Source organism: Gymnoscopelus microlampas, assembly GCF_963454915.1.
Source record: "Gymnoscopelus microlampas genome assembly, chromosome: 19".
Taxonomy (NCBI): Eukaryota; Metazoa; Chordata; class Actinopteri; order Myctophiformes; family Myctophidae; genus Gymnoscopelus; species Gymnoscopelus microlampas.
In genome coordinates, this window is record NC_139956.1 from 44,281,942 (window position 1) to 44,302,049 (window position 20,108).

The window sequence follows — 20,108 nt, forward strand, 5'->3', positions numbered from 1 at the left end:
CCTCACAAGCCTCGCTGTTGTTTAAGTAATCACTCGGCACCACTGCCCTAAACATGTACTGTTGTTAGTAGGAATAAACACAGATGCACCTGGGAGGAAGTGGACTAAGAAAGGGGAGGAGCCTAGCAGAGTTCCTGTTTCAACACAAAAAAAGGAGGTGGTACCCAGAGAAGCAAAGAAAATCTTTTTACCCCAGATTGGTTTAAGTGATAAAAAAAAAAATATATGTATATATTGAGTGAAAGAAAACACACTCCCCCATTCAAATCTAACACTAAAGTATTCTGATGGACTGCTCTCTGGTGGGTGTCAGTGTAATTATTATGTTTTACTCCCCACAGTCTCACATAGCCAGACAACTATTCCACAATCGCCAAACGCTATTGACAGAAGCTTGTACAGTACGTTTTATGAAGTCAAGAGTCAACACAGCCATCTACCAGGACATTTTAGAGCACCTTGAGCTTCCGTACGTTTACAAGCTTTATGGAGATGCCGATATCCTTTTCCAGCAGCACTTGGCACCAAAACTACTAGTAACTGGTGTATGGACCACGGTATTACTGTGCTTGACTGACTGGCCTGAACCCCATAGAGAATCGATGTTGTATTGTCAAGAAGATGAGACATCAGACCCAACCATACAGGGGAGCTTAAAGCCACTATCAGAGCAAACCTGGGCTTCCATAACACCTCAGTACACAGGCTGATCACCTCCATGACACGCCACATTGATGAAGTGATTTGTTCAAAAGTAGCCAAGATAAGAGTATTTAGGTCATAAATTAACACTTTTCAGGTTGACATTTCTGCATTATAAATCCTTTTGAGTGGTCTCATGGCATAATCTATTTTGAGATGGATTTTCATGAGCTGTATGCCATAATCATTAAGATATACATGTCTTTGATATCTTTTCTTTTAAGCAGGATCTGTACAAGGTTTTCCGCCCAACTGATAATGGCTGTAGCTTTTTAGGATATGGCCATCATTGTAGTAAGATCCTGACATTCTGTGTCTGCAATGATGTTGCAGATACAGGATGTCAGGATCATACTACATGTTTGTGTTGTGTAGATACAGGATGTCAGGGTCATACTACATGTTTGTGTTGTGTACAAGTATGATTTGTGTACGAGTTTGGTGAATACCAAGGGATCATAGTACTGGCAGAGAATCTGGTCTGAATGTGATTTGAGCTCAAATTAAAAGCTACATAAAAGCAATGTATGGAAAATCGACTTTTTATTTCTAAAATCTGTACGTAAAACATTTGCAAAAAACAAGAATGCTAAACAAATATGAATATTAAAACAGTTTAAAATGTACTGTTACTGTTAATATCAACAACGTTGTGTACAGGACAACGTAAACATGTAAACAGAGGCTTTAATTTTGACTCCGAAGAGGCAATTTAGACTTGGCTTCAGACGGAGTCTTGGGGACTTCAGTCTTGGGGACCCGCCGCTTCTTCCTCTGCTGAGAAGTCTGAAAGGACAAGAGGATATGATTACTGACATGAAGCCATACATTCAGCTGTCAGATTTCAACCTCAGGATTACATTAGCAGACCACCAACAACCTCTAAATACAACTTGAAGGTCATTTTGTCTCATACAAAAGTGGTTCTCAAACTTGAATTTCAAGGACCCCCATAACTCAGTGTATTTGTACACTCAGTTACAGACCTATGGTCTTTTTGGAACCCCCTCAAGGAACCCCGAGGGTCCCTGGACCCCACTTTGAGAACCAGTGAGGTCCAGGTTGACACTAAAATGTTTAACCACTAGACAGACGAATCTTCAGCCATGGATGGTGCTACCCACCTTGAAGAAGGGTCCGCGGCTGTTCTCGTTGCAGACCAGGTTCTCGTCGACGAAAGACTCAGAGGCCGCTTCATCCTCCGGCACATCCTGCAAAACAAGCAGTTGATCATTAGAACATTAATTCCATGACAACTTACAGGCATGCAAACAGACCAGGGGTAAAAAAGGTGACAAGACCAAAGGCACATTTTTGGGAGCCCCAAAACCATATTAAAGTGTGGGAACACCATTGTTTAGCTATACAGTTGCCCAGTATTCTTCAGATATTAACTCTATTAATGTAAATACAAAATGTCATCTCCCTGTAAATATGTGTTTGTCAATCCATATCACTATAAAGCCAGACATCCATATCACTATAAAGCCAGACATCCATATGCTGGCATAATTTTTATAAGGACAATAGTAAATAGACCAGATAAATTAACAATTATACTATTAGACTTCTTTTCTGGATATGGTAATTAAACATTTTAAAAGTGATTCTCCCCAGCCATATAATTATTAAGAATGCATTGGTAGGGTTACCAAACGTTTCAGGCCGTGACTCCCCAAAAGAATCATATTTGAACTGGGGACCCCCCCCCCCCACCCTGACAAGCACTTCAGTTCCAGATAAATATTGTGAAAATAGCCGAACTACAAGACCACAAGGCTATTTTCACTGTGCAACATGCTTCCAATCCAATGACTGAGGACTTGAATCCATGGGGTTTAAAGGAGGAGTTCACCCAAAAAAATGACTTGTTTTCTATCAATTGCACACCATATGAAGCCTTGACTCCATGGATTCTTTAGCTAATAATTTGATTCCCGTCTCCTACCGGCTAATGTATCCGGTAGGAGACACAAAGTAGATTATTTGTGTCTCCTACCGGAAATACACACGGTCATCAAATTATTGTTTTAGGAATGCCACAAAAACACAAATAAATCCATGAAATCAAGGCTTCATGGGGTGTGTAATTGATAGAAAATAAGTAATTTTTTTGGGTGAACTCCTCCTTTAAACCATTAGGACCGGGAACACGTCGGTGTCCTTTTAAGATTTCTTTGGCAATTTAAAAAAACTGGCAGATATACAAGCTCATAGCGCGGCACTCGGCTTGTAGATCTGCTATTTTTGAAAAATTTTGAAAAAATATTTTTATATCTTTTTCAAAAAAACTGTTAGGATTTAGATTTTTTTTAAAGAATGGCCTCAGGTCTTAAAGGGTTTAAGGGCTCACCTGTTCCACTCTGTGCTCAGCCTCCAGCTCTGGCTCTGTCTCCAGTGCGTCGGCGGTGGTGGCGGTGGCCTGCAGCTCCATGGCGGCCTGCAGCTCCTCCTGTTGGAGACGCAGACTCCCCAGCAGCTCAGAGCGCCGGCGAGACTTGACCAGCTCCCTGGGGAACACAAACTCCCTCCGCTGAGGGGTCATACCTGGAAGGACCACAGAGGTTTTGGAGATCAGTCAGTAAAGGGGCTGTCACCATTTGTGACATTTATTTTGACCATTAGTCTTAAATAATGGCGGTTAAAGGGATAGTTCACCCAAACAATTCCTTTTGTATATCGTTTAGTCACCCCATGGAGACTTGAATTCATGGAGACGTTTTTGTCGCATGCCTAAGACCGGAACCGCTGTTGGTCATAATATTTTTGGCTTAGGAATGCGACAAACAAAAATATCCATCATTAAAGTCTCCATGGGGTGACTAATGTATAGAAAAACATTTTACGGTGAACAATACCCCATTTCTAACTAAACCCTTCAGGACAGGAACCCCTTTTGGGGTTCTTGTTGCTATGTACAGTATATTTCAATAAATATTTTTTTCCTAAGGTCTAAATGGGATAAAGACACAAGGGGCATATTGACAAACTTGACTGGTGCCAATAATCTAAATAATGTACAATTAATAGTTTTATACATTCAAAACAGTAAGCTGCATTCCCACAACATGCCCACATGCGACGCAATGTGGGCTTGTAGATCAGTCATTTTCTCCACAGATCAAAATACTATGTATTGCAGAAGGCCTCACACAATGATCAAAACGTGTCTTTGTGAGTCCTTACCGGTAGGGACGTCTTGCCGCAGCTCTTGATGGAAGTTGTGGACCAGCTCCTGGGCGCTCTCCACATGGCTCTGGAGGGCAGCCTGCTCCTGGTCCAGCACAGCCTGGTCCAGGGAGACCTGCGTCTGGAGCGAACGCACAGCCTGGCTCACCTTCTCCTGCTGCCCGGTCAGCTGTGCCCTGGTGTCTGGGAGCAGCGCTTTGGAGTGGCTCTCTACACTCTGAAAGATCAGTGACATGGAAGAAAGAAAAATAAAATGTTTAGGTGTTATCATTCTACATATAGCCAACCACTTGAATACATCTTTTTCTACATAGCCAACGAGTTGAATACATCTTTTTAAATAATAAGTCCTGCCTCTGGGGGATACATTTAAAATTGCCCACAGGTCCGGGGTCCGCCCCTTGACAGTGTGGGGCAGCAAACTCACATTTCATATCAAATTGATTGACTGTGACATCCACACTTGACATCAATCAGTTAAGATAGAATTAAGTGCGGGACATAGTATGCCCCAGTCAATTAAGTGTGTATTGGGGAAAGGAGCCATCTGGTGGCGATAGACTGTAATAGCAGTCTCTGATTGTATCAATTTAACAGCTGCCATCCCAGACCATTTAATGCGGCCGCTGGCCACGTTAAAATTAATTAGACGGTTAAACCGAGTACAGTGTTTTTTGGGGGCACAAACCGTGGTTCAAAATAGTCTCAACCTGTGATAGGTGATTGTTACAGGCCTATTAGCAACACACCTTGTGTTGCGAACCAAATCATGTGACCGTCTCATCTGCTTTTGTCATTTACCTGCTGCAGGGCTTGAGTAGCAGCAGAGTTCTGCCCCAGCAGGGACACGTGTTCCTGGGCTTGGTTTTGGACCCTCTCCTGAACTCTGGAGCAGTGACTGATGTTACGGTCTCCAAGTCCTGTTAGGGTACAAAGGCATGACAGTGAACAAAGACTAGAATGAACTAAACCTGGTGCCATTTTGTGTCAAATAGCTCCATGTTCATTGCTATAGTAAGTCTCCCATCTCTCCAGCACTTAAAGAAATGTTCAGTTCAGAGAGAACTCCATAAAAATAAATAATAATGTCTCTCTTGGCAGGATGAAATTGACAAACCAACTGAAAATGTAATTTCAATTCACTAAAGAGCTGGAGAGACCTGTGACTAGGGATGTCCGATTTTATCGGCCTCCCGATATTATCGGCCGATATTAGCATAAAAATTGATATCGGGAAAATATCGGTATCGGTTTTTGAAAAAAAAAAAAAAGTTTTTGTTTTTTTTTTGATTTATAAATAAGTTACAGGAGTTCTTACTGTATATGGTGTGTGTGATATGAAATTTGAGCTTACCCTAATCACAATAATCCCCGCATATATCGGTATCGGTTGATATCGGTATCGGTAATTAAGAGTTGGACAATATCGGTATATCGGTTATCGGTAAAAAAGCCAATATCGGACAACCCTACCTGTGACTGCACAAACTCCTTTAAATTAAGTTAAACAGCTCTATATTCATCATTGCTAGAATTAGTTCAGTGACAGGGTCTCCCCACCTTACCAAGAAAATAATGTTCAGGGATACCAATTTCATTCAATCAGGAGAGAGAACTCATTCCCGAAGTGAAAGTGGTGACATTGTTTTAACCGAAGAAATATCACCTAAAGCACCTTTAAATGTCTACTGTGAAGTGTATTCCACCAATACATTCTTGCCTATACATTTTTTTTTAAATGAGCAGAACAGACAGACAGATGTCCTACCAGTGAGAGAGTCGTGCAGGAGGGTGCAGTAGCCTGTACTCTCCTCCAGGGTCTGGTCAGCCTCCTGGGCAGTGTGGCGGATAGCGGAGGCCAGGGAGGGGACGGTGGCGGACAGGTGGTCTGCCTGGACCGCTACCCGCTTCTCTGCTGCACTGCAACGGCTGGACAGAGACAAAGAGACGGTGCATTGAGTACGGGCTTGGAGCTTTATGAAATACTTTTAGAAAAATGTTTGAAGTGATGAAGTCGTTTTAAAAAGCTGCCATTTACTCGCAACCCATTATAAAAAATAACCCTAAACCAGGGAAAAAGGGAAACGGTGCTTTACGTTCCAGTGAAGCTTATGCGCAAACAGTAGGGGGGTAAAGATGAACCGATAAACTGTTTTAGTGTGATTGTATGGTTGGAGTGGAGGTGGCGGTCTACTCACGTGGAGATGGTTTCCCTCAGGGCTTGTACAGGCCTCTGCAGAGCTCTGGTGGCTGCGTTCAAATCATCAAAGCGGCTCTTGTTGTTAATGGCCAGCAGGCTGAGCTGGCTTTGGAGACACTGGATCATCTGATCCATCTCCTGTTGGGAGCAAAGAACCAGGACTTTTATTTACAAATAGAAATACCAGTCTTTCCCTTCCCGGTCAATAGCGAGGACTCGAAGATGGGACCCTCTCTAACCAAGGGCAGCCATGGCTGCTACAAGTATAGCATAATTTGAGGACAGTTTTCCTGGTCCACACAAGGCGAATGGTTGAGTAAGAGTTAGGCATACAATTAGGAAAAGATTCAGGTTGGTTACGTATTTAGAGGTCAAGTTTAGGGTTTGAGATGTGCCTGATTTAAACATAGCTGTGCACCGGTGTTGGGCCAAAATAGCCCATCTACCAGCTTGTAAATTAGCCATTTTCAGCTTTAGGGATAAAAAGGAAACAAAAAAAGGCATTCATAGGTATTTTAACATGTGTGTGGCTTACCGTTTGTTGAGTTTCTGACGATTGATGGAACTTCTGGGTGAGATTAGCATGTTCAGCGTCCAATGAGCTGAGAGCGTCCAGGGAGGACATCCTCAGCTCTGCCAACTCCTGAACATGATTGGTCAGAAACACATTGACCTCCTTCATGGCCTCCACCTGATTGGACGACAGGGAGTGGGGTAAGAGAGAAAGAGCGATGGAGAAATTAAGCGAGTGCAGTCATCACACCCTGTCTGTGCATTTAGTAAATATGAAACAAAGTGGTTCTCAAAGTGGGGTCCCACAGCTAAATTAGTAAGCTGATGTATATAGAGGTAAAATGGTTTAACTGATTTCGATGCCATTTGAAAATCGGTTATTTACAAGATTGCTTTGCGACACGTTGAGTTTTCAAAAACATATTCCACATTTCAACCAATACTGTCAATTTGGGGGTCCTTGAGAACCACTATTTTAGTAAATGTAATGGCATCATAAGGACCTTGTCAGCCAGGGCTCTCTGGTCTTCCACGGTCTTCCTCATGGCCTCATTCAGCGTTCTGATGGCTGAGACGCTGGGCAGAAGAGAGGCCGCAAGAGCCTCCTGCAGGTCCTGCTTGAACTCCTCCTAATACACACACACGTTCAGAGAACATTGAGATTATTATTAGAGTTGTTCCGATACCAGTATCGGAAAAGAAGCAGATACTGCCTAAAAATCATCATCTGTGAGTATGCCAGTCTGATACCACTTGATTTATCACAGTCATATAACAGTCCTGCATCAGCTGGAGCATTCATAATATCACTGTTTATACCCTTGTGTAACAGCGCTTTAAGAATTACTAATGCAATTTGTGAACCACTGATCTAGGAAAGAATACAGGAGTATACAAGTGGAACCAAATGGACCCGTAAGTGTCCAATTGTACACTCTGAGTTACAGACCTGTAAGGGTCCATTAGGAACCCCCTCAAGGAAACCAGATGGTCCCTGAACCCCACTTTAACAAATGGTAGCCAATCGGTACCGATCGATACGCAAGTCCTGGGTATCGGTACCTCTAACAATTATGTTTTACAATAGTCCAAAATGGCCGCCAATACATTTTGATTATAAAGCAAACAAAAGCCACAAATAAACAAAGATGTGTAAGAATGTCATTGTCATGACATTCTACTACAATTGTATTTTTCATTGGACGGGCAATTCATTTTGGGCTCCGTGGACAAAATTATACCTGGCAGATATGAAAAACAACTTCCACTAAGAAATGACTGACATATTTTACACTAGACCATCTACAAGCTCACAACCGCGTCACATCACTGATTTTTTTTAGCTCACTGATTTGAGCTTAAAAAAAAAGCACTATCTTACACTTTGGCTATTAAAAAATAGCAGATACACAAGCTCGTAGCTCGGCACCGAGTGCCGCGCTACGAACTTGTAGATCTGCTATTTTTGAAAGATCTAGAAATGTTCAGCAAATCTTTGAATATATATTGTTTAAAGCAAACATTTGTAACCCCAATCTTTGCTTCTGGAGGTCCCTGGAACTAAATATGTTAAGATGGGGTCCGCTGCCAAATACATATACATTTTAGGGTCCTTCACATGAAAAAGGTTGACCACTGATATATATATATATATATATATATATATATATATATATATATAGCAACATAAGTTTGTTCAAAAAAACGGTTAGGATTTAGAAGACATTTTGTAGAATCGGAACCTCAGGCCTTAAATGGCGACACTGGCCTAATGGCAAAGGTCCTCACCTGCAGCTCCAGCAGGCTGTCACTGTTCTCCAGGCACAGCGCCTCCTGCTGGTTGAGTTTGTCCTGGAAGCCAGACAGGCCCTGGGCCACCAGATGTGTGACTCCTCCCATGAAGGACTCCATGGTGGCCACAGCGCCGCGCATCGCCTCTTCGTTCACCGACAGCACAGAGTCTATGGAGGGATCATGGGTTAAAAGGTAAATAACATTGCACGACTGAAAATGTTTTGTCTGGCCTAAAGTCTGGCCTAAAGTCCTAAATGTGCGATTTGTGAATCAGTGTGACAGGAGTGAAAGTTTCTCTTAGGCCAAGTCCTGATCTTTGTGACCGCTTTGTTTCTTGAACAATAGAGCACAATATTGTCAGAGACACAGACGTCTGTCCGTGGAAAACGTGTACAAAACTGTTGAATTAGAACAACATTGTGCTCCCATGTAGTCATAAGCTCTGGCAATTACTTATTGGTTGAATATTTTAAAAACTCCCAACTGTTAGACTTCCAATTATTTTTGATATATTAGATCAACAAGCTCACTGTAGCACAACTTTAATTAAACGTTTGAAATGCTAATACACATTTTTCCATATTTACTTTAAACATTTTACTTTTTATTCACAATAAATTTGAAAACTGTACTTAGAGCTGCCATTATCAACACATTGGGTGCCAAAACCGTATATATATACACGGTTTTGGAAATACAACCATGGAGTGCCAAAACCGTATATATACGTTTAAATAAAAAAACTTTTTTTTTTCTCCTTTATAGCAACAGGAGATAATTTTTCGAAGATTTGACTTGAATCCACTTCCTGGTTAACTTTTGAATTACTTCAAAAGCCTGTATCTCTGCTCCTGTGTACTTTTTTTTTACAATATATTTTTGACTATTTTCAACTGGCTGCAACTATGGAACAGATTACCGAATGTTTTTAATTTTTTCCCCCCGATTGTATGAGACCTCCATGTGTGTAATGAGGGGATCACCATGAGGACGGTGATCACTGAAAATATTTTGTGACTACTTGAAAAAGGTTCAAAAATGGTTAAAAATACAGGCACTCAACGTACATTTTTTTATTAAACCTCTGGCACCCTAAGTGTTAAAAACGTTTCAGAAATTTTGAACGCTTAATTTTTTGTAATAGTATTTCTGAATTATATACTGCTACTTTAAGTCAAAATAAAACCAGCTGGTAGCTGCTGAGCAGGCTGTGGTGCTTTGGCTCTTTAAACTCACCCATGGATGAGGTTAAGCTGGCTAGCGTGCTGCGGTGCTTTGAGGCTTGCTGGCGGACACTGCCCTCCATGTTACCGAGCACACCGTCCATCCTCTGGCTGAAGCTCTGGCGGACACCGAGGTTCTGCTGCTCCACCTGGAGTTTAAAATGCTGAATGTTAACTGGACTGTCTTACAGCAACCTAATGCATGAAATCAGCTGTAGGGAACCTTAAAAATGCACTCAGACGTTCAATCCACCGAACAAACGTATGTCACAGTCACTGTTCAGGAAATGGAGAAAAAAATATATAACTAGAACCAACGTAGTCCTTATTTAGTCACAAGAACGTTAATGCTCATCGAAAATATCCGATCTACAAGCTTGAGCGGCTATTTTTGCCAATTTTGTATAACACGACAAACTAGGGCATTCATTTACAAAATCAACGTGAAAAGTTGAAACGTGGAGATGAAAGGTTTCTGTGAAAACGTAGAATTGAGTAGCACCTCGTTCTTCCTGTCCAGCTTGTCATGGAGATCAGACACGTGACTGGTGCTGACGTGGGCTGTATTCAGCAGCTGGAGGAGATAAAAGACACAAGCCATCAGATTAAGACTAGTTCAGCTTCCTCACACAGGGAAGGATGCAACATCTACAGCAGAATAATGACTACACTGGGTGCTTCCACACATCTCCGTTTGCGACCGTTCCGCGTCCGTTTCCGTTCGCTGGAAGTTCCATCCACTCCCAAAAAAAACGGGTTCCGCGTCCGGACATGTGTGTATGTACCCACTGAGTGACCGCTAATATCTACTTTGTGATCGACTGCACACCGGGTCCAGTATGGTAAAGTCAGCCTGTGACTGACTGACTAAAAAGGTTTGATCGTTTCCTCTGTGAGAGGCGCACACAAGTCAGTAACTTAACACGTCATAGTAGTGAAAATGTGCACTCTGTAGCGCTTGCTTATAATGTAAAGTTGTCGTCTAGGTCAGGGGTCTTCAACAGGGGGTCCTCAGAGTTACTACAGGGGGTCCACCAAATCTTTGTGTGATGTGATCTTTTTTTTTACCTTAACCACTTGAACCCTAGCATCCATTTTCTGAGGATAACTTTAGGCAAAAAAATAGCAGATCTACAAGCTCACAACGCCTCGCACTGCGAGGCGTTGTGAGCTTGTAGATCGGCTATTTTTTGGCAAAGGGGTGTTTGGTGTAGAGGGGAAAAAGAGCAGACCAAGTAAAAAAAAAAAGTTACATCTGAAACACAATTCTTATACAATATAGAGGGGGGTCCCTGCTTCATCTCTCTCTCAGCTAGGGGGTCCTTGGCCTGAAAACGTTGAAGACCCCTGCTATAGCAGAAGACTATAGGCTAACACAGCATGTATACATAGGCTGAACAAACCATCACATGAAGGACAGCAGCTTTCCAGTATGCAGCTTCAATTAATTCTTAATTTAGGAAAGCACATAAAAAGTCAATATGGAGACAGGGTTTCTTCCCGACAGCAACGATATACGTTAAGTGTGTCGACTCCTCACCTGGTCAGCTGTGCTGTACAGGTTTTCCTGGGTGTTGGTCAGGTCAGAGCAGACAAACTGTTCCTCAGTCAGATGTTGTGCCGTCTCCTCGAGGGCCTTTTTGGTCTCCTCTAGCCTGTAAACAGAAAACCAGGACATTTATGCATTTTACTTTCAAGTCCAGCATCCCCTCTGGTTATTATCTACGTTGCTTTTGGACTGTAAGGTGGTGCAGAAAGTATGTGTAGCAATAGTTCTTATGAACCTGTGGTCTTTCTCTTCCAGCTGGACGGTGCACTGCTCCAGTTGGCTCTGGGTGTCAGTGAAGAGCTCCGTCACCTGGAGAGAGGAAATGGACCAATGAGAGGCTGTATCATTGACACGAGGAGAAAGTTCATGGGCTGGACAATTAACTGAGAAATATAACAGACTTAAGAACGTTTTTCTCCTACATTTTTTATAAATTCTTAAATATATATTAACGAAGTTGACAAAAACAGTTTGAATATTTGTAATTATTATGATCAACTAAATCATGTAGCCCACTTAACTGGCAACGCTGTAGTTATACTTTGTGGTGGCGTACAAATATAGTGAAAATAACTGATCTACAAGTTCATCATTTGAGGAAATGTGTTCAAATCAATACAACGAGTTATAATCGAGCTAAACCAACTTGTGGGGTTACACATACCTTCTTCAGCTCCTCCTCTGCGGCAGCGATTCGCTCCATATAGCCAGCTATGGTCTCCTCCTGGGCGGTGAGCTGTGCCGTCATGTGGCTGCAACACAACACAGGGAGTCAACACTCAGTGCTCTGACTACAGCAGTATTAAACAATGCAGGTAAGAAATGTTCAAAAATGTACCAAAATCTTTGAAATTGCATTAAATTCATTTTATACGTTTGGATCCCGGGGATACATCTTTTGCGTCACAAGCTGAAAGGTTTGGGAACCAGTGATATATACATACACACACACACACACACACACACTACCAATGTTCCCAGATAGAATTATAATAAGTTGGGAGATGGTAAATCAGGTATCCAATTAATTGCACAACCATGGTGGAAGTCAAGGAGCTTTCCCACAGGCATCAGCTGTTCCTGATTTGGGAGGAAAAAAAATCACTAATGCCCGACAGTTAAAAAAAAAAACATACCTATAGTTCTCAGAGGACAAGTACACCCCATTCTTGTCTCGAGCGGCAGCCAGGTCACGCTTCAGACGCTCTATGTCCTCTGTATATTCCTTGAGTTGGGGTTGGAGAAAGGAGTCCACATATAAGATGATTGACATTATTCAGCTTTGTTGGAACATTCTAGGATTTCCTCTACCATAAAAATGTACCAATTTCTCCGTCACGCCAAGGTGTCGCTCGTCAAAAAGACTGACCTTGAAGTCAACAACTTGTCACATCTGTACAGCGTAGTTTAACCCAGTAAGACCTGGAACGCATCTGTGTCACTTTAGATTTCTTTGGCTATTCAAAATAGCAGATATACAAGCTCATAGTGCGGCACCGAGTGCCGCGCTACGAGCTTGTAGATCTGCTATTTTTGAAAAATCTTGAACATTTTTTTTTTCTCAAAAAACTGTTAGGATTTAGAAAACATTTTAAAGAATCGCCTCAGGTCTTAAAGGGTTAAAAGCGTAACTCCTAACCATCACTTGTGTTTCCATTTACCTTGATTAGAGTCTTCTTGGTCATTTTTTGATTGATCTCTGGCTTATTCATTATGTTTTTGGCTCTGTTGGCGTACTCCAGGGTGCTCAACGTCTCCTACACACACACACACACACACAGCACAGAGACACAACCCAACGCTAGCTTTAACTTCACAGATGAATAAATACGGCATCATTATTCCTGGGATCAACAACAAATAAAGTAACAGGATATGTCAATCTTATGACGGCGATACACAGTTCTAGTGTTCCAGTGAATCTGGACCAAATCAGAAATAATTTGTTGTGTACGAAAATAAATGAGCCCTGATGAACACACCTCCATGTTGCAGGAGGAGGGAGACACCGTGGCGATGATCGAGGTCTTGGTCCGTCCCCCTAGAGAGTCTTGTAGGATCCTAGTCAACTTAGACTCCCTGTAGAACATTAAGAGATCATGTCAGGAGATAACTTTACAGTAATTCTGAAGGGCAAGGTACACACAGCTTGTATTCCTTTTTTTTGTAACAGTAAAAAGGGCTCAATCCTTTGTGTCCAGTGAGCAGAGTTGGCCACAATAACCACATGAACCTTAGCATCACTATTCTGGGCATGTCATAATAAGTTGACAGCATGCAGCTGCAAAAATTGTCCAATTTAGGCCATCTACAAGCTCACACCAATGTTGTGTTGAGCCACGCTGCGTGCTTGTGGAGCAGCCATTTTTTGGTGATGGTAAAGAGGGAACAAACTAAGGCCGGGACCGAGTACAGACCCCTGGGGGTCCGCGGGCAAGGGCATACAAGTGGTCAAGCCACAGGCTCCACTACTTTTCCCCAAAGATTTTGAAAACAACGTATCAAGTAGCACTGCATTTTACCACATTTTACCCATCTTTCACGTAATGTTAGACAAAACAATGTATTTATCTGCTGTCGGGGAGAAACCTCTCATCTACAGTGTCAAACAAAAGCAGCAAAGTAGCAGATCTACAAGCTCAAAACGCCGCGTTTCGAGCTTGTAGATCTGCTACTTTGGCCATTTTAGAATTTGAATCCTGAAAACTAACAGTTTTGAACTTTTTCCAAAACATTTGATTAATTCCATAGGTCCAGACCCACTGTTGAACCACCTAAAGCGCCCCGGCCGTACTGGAAATGGTTACGACGACGACCACAGCTTACCTATAAGGGACGTGAGGTCTTTTCTCTACCAAGGCGGTGATCACTCTGCCCAGCGTCAGCAGAGACTGGTTGATGTTGCCTGCTTCGCGGGCACGTTTGTCCTGTGCCCCCGAACGGCCGATGTTTTCACTGCCCGCGAGATCAACCTAAAGAGGACAGGGGACAGGTTGAGTAGGCATTTACAACATTCTTACTTCTGTGAAGCACCTAAACATATTTGTGGTAAAGACGTACCAGGTTCAGTTTGCCAATCTTTACCAACTCTTCTCCTTCCACGGTGATCTCCTTCATGTGAATGGTGATGGAGAACACCGAGTGGGACCGACTTGAAAAGAAATGTAAGTGTAAACATAAATACACACACGGTCATTGGAGAGGCTTGCATATACAGTACCATCAACTAACGCGTGTATATGTTGCTGTTGAATACCTGGAATAGGCATTCATGAGAGTGGCCGCAGTCTTCCTCTTGGCAGAGCCTCGCTCGAGGATGGCATAGACTTCGTCCTTGTTGTGTACGGTTATCTCCTCCAGACCTTTAACTACCACACCACGCTGTCAAAAACAACCAATTAGTCACTTACAAACAATGCATGATATAATACTTTGCAAAGTTTTAAAATGACAAAAAAGCACAGCAAATAACAAGAGGGATTTTCACAAACTATCCAACAACTCCTGACATTAGCGCTCTATATCCAAAGTAAAAGCGTCCGTCAGACTGTTGTTACCTTGTTGCGCGGGTCGTCGAAGAGGTTGAGCTTTTCGCCGACGTCCTCGCCAGGACTCAGCAGGTCAAAAAGCTCCTCGTTATAGATCTCCAGGAGGGACACTCTAACGGAGAACTCTGAGCCACTCTCTGCCAGCTTCTCGAAGATCTGGTGCAGCGTCCTAGGGATGATCCCAGCCAGTGGGTCCTGACAACAAACAAGCAAACGCTAAGGCAACAACACACACACACACACTACGACGTGGCCACGTGTTCTTCTGTGCTCATTTGGTTTGCAATTGTCCAGAACAAAGATCAACGCCTGTAAATGCCCGGCAGTACTTTGTGTGAAAAACTCACGTCCTCCCAAGTGACCTGCAGATCTGGGCTTCTCTCGCCTTCCATGGTGAATGTCTTTCCTGTCCCCGTCTGTCCATAGCTGACCAATCACAACAGATATACATCAGCTGGGGGATCGCGTAATGTGAGATTTTTTAACAGAGTTGCTTAAAAATGTGGAAGGGGAATCAAACAATTCAGATCTGACTTGTCACAGAAACGCCAATAGCCTGATTAACCACTTTTTTAAAAAGTGTAATAAATGAATGTTTTATTTTAAATGCACTTGTCATTTTATGTTGCGTCCCTTATCCCCTAGACCATTGGTTCTCAAAGTGGGGTCCGGGGACCCCCAGGGGTCCTTGGGGGGGTTCCAGGGGGTCCCCAGCAAAATGTGTTAATATAGCATCACAATAATTTTAACCACTTTAACCTTTTAGATTTTGGCTTTTCAAAAATAGCAGATCTACAAGCTCATAACGCGGCACCAAGTGCCGCGCAATGAGCTTGTAGATCTGCCATTTTTGAAAAATCGTGAATATTTGTGCAAATCTTTGAATATCACATTTTTTAAAGCTAACATTTTTAACTCAAATCTTTGCTTCTGGGGGGTCCCTGGAACAACATATTTTCAGATGGGGGTCCGCGGCCAAGTACATATCATTTTGGGGGTCCTTGACATGAAAAAGTTTGAGAACCACTGCCCTAGACTGGGGGACGTAATAGCAACCGTTAGTCGATTAACTGTTTGCGCCACTAGACACTACAACCTCAAAAGTGGGCTCCAACACAAGTTTACAGCAAATGCTAGCTTACGCAAAGACTGTGCAGTTGTAACCCATGATGACCTCATCAAGAATGGGGCACACGACACTGCGGTAGACGTCAATCTGCTTCGCTGCGGGACCAAAGACCTAAGAGAGACGACAGAGGGAAACGCTGTGATGGAACATACACACACACACTTGGAACGTGGAGTCACAACTGCTGCGCTTTTTTGGCTATTCAAAAATAGCCAATATACAAGCTCATAGCACAGCACTTGGTGCCGCGCTATGAGCTTGTAGATCTGCCAACTTCTGGGGGTCCCTGGAACAAACCATTTTGAGATGGGGTCCACGGCCAAATACTTATAATTTTTGAGAACCCATTATAGCAACATTAGTTAGGATTTAGAATACATTTGTAGAATTCCCCAGAAGCAAAGATTTGCGTTACAAATGTTCGCTTAAAGACTCACGATTTCCCCCCAAAAAATAGCAGATCTGGAAGCTCATAGCGCGGCACTCGCTGCCGCGCTATGAGCTTGTATATCTGCCATTTTTGAATAGCCTAAAGAAACCTAAAAATTACCCGAGACGCATTCCCGGTTTGAATGGGTTAACATAAATGTCCACTCACCATGTCAAAGGTGTAGGTCTTCCTGGCTGCGGCTGCCTTGTCGTTGACCCCGCCTGTACGCACAGCCACCTCCTTTCTGTTGGCGTCGCAGTCGATCACATTGTGGGTGGCCTTGCGCTCTCCTGCACTGAAGGGCCTGAAAACACAAGGATGGGTGACTTAGTCAGTGTCATAAGACCTCAGTCACAACATTAAGCAACAACAAAGTAGCTAGATACATTTACTAAGCATCGGGTACAACATTACCTCCAAAAACAACTAAAGACTGCTGCCATTCACCAAGTAACCTGTAGTGTAAGCTAGATACTGACTAGTGGGAGAAATATAATTATTTTCTCGTTTATCCTCAGTGGTAACAGGATAAGTGGGCACCAAGGAAGAGTGGGCACCTCTGTTAAATTTGCCATTTTTAAAAAAAATATTTGGAAAATGTTTTCAAGTAAAGTATACATGATTAGAAGTTAGAACATGCTTAAACAGTCGACAACCAAGGTCTAATATGTCTACAAAAACTGTACATCCAGTCATTTTGAGGCATAAACAAGGAGTTTATGGATACAATTAAGTCTGATAATGATGTACTGATATTGCATGTACACTTTACATTACTTAGACCAGGGGTCTTCAACAGGGGGTCCGGGACCCCTAGGGGGTCCTCACAGTTACTACAGGGGGCGACCAAATATTTGTGTGATAGGACTTTTATGTTTTACACTAACCACTTGAACCCTAGCATCCCTATTCTGAGGAGAACTTTAGCCAAAAATAGCAGATCTACGGTGTAGAGGGTTTGGTGTAGAGGGAAAAAAAGAGCAGACCAAGTTTGTAAAAAAAGTTAATCTGAAACAATTTTATACAATATAGAGGGGGTCCCTGCTTCATCTCTCACTCAGCTAGGGGGTACTTAGCCTGAAAACGTTGAAGAACCCTGACTTAGACCATTCTTCAAATATTATATTTTAACACATTGAACAATTTTACATCGAGGTGCCCAGATGTCTCTAGTGCCCACCTATCCTGTATCAGTTTGTTACTTGAATGGTGTAGCTTAGCTTTATAAAAAATACAAATAAAACACCAGTCCATCCCCTTGTATGTCAAGATGTTCAGACATTTTCGAAAAACTCAGATCTACAAGCTCATAATCGGCTATTTTGTAAGCGTATTTGGGGATTGATTGCTTGACCAACATAGGCTCATGGACAGGAACCAAATGGACCCTTATGGGTGTGTAACTCTGAGTGTACAAATGGAACCAAATGGACCCGTTAGGGTCCATTTGGTCCCATTTGTACACTCTCAGAGTTAAATTAACATTGATTTTACAATATGAATTGGGCCCCAGAGGTATAAATGCCATTAAATGGGCTTCTCTTATTGAGGTCCATGGCTTATCTTTTCAAATGATAATTCAAAAGATATGCCAGGGACTGCCATAAGAGAAGATTTTTACGGCTCTAGCAGTGAGTCTCAACCATTTTAATTTCAAGGACCCCCAGTTTGACATGCATTAGGCTACAGCCCCCCATTTAATGGCATTTCTATCACTTGGACCGCAATTCATATTGTAAAATCATGTTAATTTAACTCCGAGAGTGTACAAATGGAACCAAATGGTCCATTTGGTTCCATTTGTACACTCTCAGAGTTACAGACCCATAAGGGTCTATTTGGTGCCTAATCTATCATTTAGCTGGGGACCCCCTGGAACTACCTCAAGGACCCCTTAAATGACATCCAAATACCTGCATCTGACGACCACCTGGATGTTCTTCCCGAGGTTCTTGTCCTCTCGTCTCATGCTGGTGTTGGAAGCCATAGCGTGACAAAACGAGACAGAAAACACACAAAAACAAACTCGCCACGCTCACAAACACGACGTTTCTAAACAAAAAAACGCCACAACAAAACTAAAACACGGATAAAAGTGTTCCGAGCGTGTTTGTGGTCCGTTTGCCTGCTTGTTTATCGTCGAATTGGTGAGACTACGACACAAATAACGCCAAGAAGATACGCCGTCCGTTGTAATGTCTGTCTCTCTCTGTTAGCCGTTACTGTTAGCCGCCTGCTGCTACTTAGTGCGAAAATTCAAATCTCGCTTTAAATGTTGACTCCAGCCAATGGCTGAAGCCCGAAAGGAAAGATCACGTGATGTCGCCCACGCATCGACGTCATCACGTGGCCCTGTGCGCTCGAGCAGCGCTGGAGGGGGCGGGGTGGGCAAGTTCAGTGTTGCCAGATTCTGCGAGAGAAATAAGCAGTCGGGGTATCTGTGAAAACCAAGCCCAAAAGAAGCACGAGCGCTTTAAACATTATGCATTGGGCTATTTGAAAATAGCAGATCTACGAGCTCACAACGCGTCGTGATGCAACAACGCGTTGTGAGCTTGTAGGTCTATCATTTTCAAAAGAGAATCTTGAAATAAAATGTGGAATATTTGTTTGAAACATTCTAACACAAACAGGTTACATATTGATGTGGGCAGTGGGGGTCCATGAAGAGACAATATTTGAGAACCACTGGTTTTAATAATAATTAAAAAATGTGGATGCAAGCTCAAATAACAAATAAGCAACTACACTTTAGAAACAAGCCCCAAAAAACACGCAACCCGCAACTACCAATATTTACAAGCAACTTTACAGAAAAATAAGCCCAAAGTCGCTTATAATAAGCGGACATGGCAACCCTGCCTTTCTTATCCATGGGGAGGGTGAGTTGGATTTGAACCAATCCCCCGGAACCACGGAGGATTATTGAAGCTAATGACGACTGGTGGCCAAATCCGGTATTGCAAGACTTCAGAATTTGTGATTCTACTGCGCTTGCTTCAACCGTCTGAAACGCCAGTGCGCATGCTCTATTGGCTCCAAAATTGGAGCCAATCCAGGAAGTAACGGTATTTTGGGGTTCTTCATGCGCTCGTGAGTAACATTCATTGAACTGAATACAGCACGGTGGCGGGGCAGTCCGCCCTCTAGATATATTATAACTCTTTGATTTGAAATACTACAGCTGTGTACGGCTCCAGCCAGTGTTGCCATGTCTGCTTATTATAAGCGACATTGGGACTTTTTTTTTCCCTGTAAAGTTGCTTGTTGTAAATATTGGTAGTTTTGGGGCTTGTTTTTAAAGTGTACTTAATTATATGTCTTTGTATTATTAATGTTTAAACGAGTCCTCAAACATTTGCATGTCAAGGACGCCCCAAATGAATGTAATTCTCCCCCATCTGAAGTTTATTTTTCAAACATATTCAAAATATTATTTACACTTTTTCTTTTCAAGATATTTTTTAAAATAGCAGATCTACAAGCTCACACCGCGTCGCAAAAAAATAGGTTTAAAGTGCTCACTAGTCGCTTCTTTTGGGCTTGTTTTCATAGACCTGCCTGCTTATTTCTCTCACAAAATCTGTCAACAGCGTCTGGTAAACCGTACGAGGCCTGATCCTGTCCCCGTGTGGCGACAATAGTGTACTGTAGCCCACCCAAAAGGAGAGTGCAAAACCCTGCTATTTAATAGGCTCTATGCACAGCAGCCATATTGGGAATGAATTGGGCCCCTGCCTTACTTCCAATATGGCTGCTGTCACAGGTGTTACCAATGATACTAATTAAGGCTAAATGTTCCATTTAGTGTGGCATAGTGGTTGTCTTATT

The 20,108-nt window shown here is 42.5% G+C and overlaps 1 protein-coding gene across 1 annotated transcript; it reads right to left on the bottom strand.

Annotated features, from left to right (window-relative positions):
- Positions 1 to 1,237: 1,237 nt before the first annotated feature.
- Positions 1,238 to 18,504, bottom strand: LOC311034308 (kinesin-like protein KIF11). The gene is made up of 26 exons (XM_084042175.1): positions 18,191 to 18,504; positions 16,446 to 16,581; positions 15,861 to 15,958; positions 15,066 to 15,144; positions 14,728 to 14,913; positions 14,427 to 14,551; positions 14,231 to 14,321; positions 13,997 to 14,142; positions 13,153 to 13,249; positions 12,832 to 12,927; positions 12,307 to 12,395; positions 11,835 to 11,922; positions 11,406 to 11,479; positions 11,162 to 11,276; positions 10,124 to 10,195; positions 9,635 to 9,770; positions 8,393 to 8,565; positions 7,108 to 7,233; positions 6,627 to 6,782; positions 6,090 to 6,229; positions 5,660 to 5,820; positions 4,693 to 4,811; positions 3,889 to 4,108; positions 3,056 to 3,249; positions 1,827 to 1,913; positions 1,238 to 1,488 (listed from the first exon to the last, which is right to left on the bottom strand). Exons 1-26 carry the CDS (start codon positions 18,262 to 18,264, stop codon positions 1,390 to 1,392), a joined length of 3,177 nt encoding a protein of 1,058 aa, XP_083898301.1. The 5' UTR covers positions 18,265 to 18,504; the 3' UTR covers positions 1,238 to 1,389.
- Positions 18,505 to 20,108: the final 1,604 nt, after the last annotated feature.

What these genes read in the sequence shown, in the direction of transcription:
- LOC311034308 (XM_084042175.1), bottom strand. Translation starts at nt 18,264, where the DNA reads ATGGCTTCCAACACCAGCATGAGACGAGAGGACAAGAACCTCGGGAAG. An exon ending in CAGCTTAACCTCATCCATGG is followed by an intron (nt 8,566 to 9,634) that starts GTGAGTTTAAAG and finishes ATCCCTCCATAG; the next exon opens with ACTCTGTGCTGTCGGTGAAC. An exon ending in CCTGCACGACTCTCTCACTG is followed by an intron (nt 4,812 to 5,659) that starts GTAGGACATCTG and finishes GTACCCTAACAG; the next exon opens with GACTTGGAGACCGTAACATC.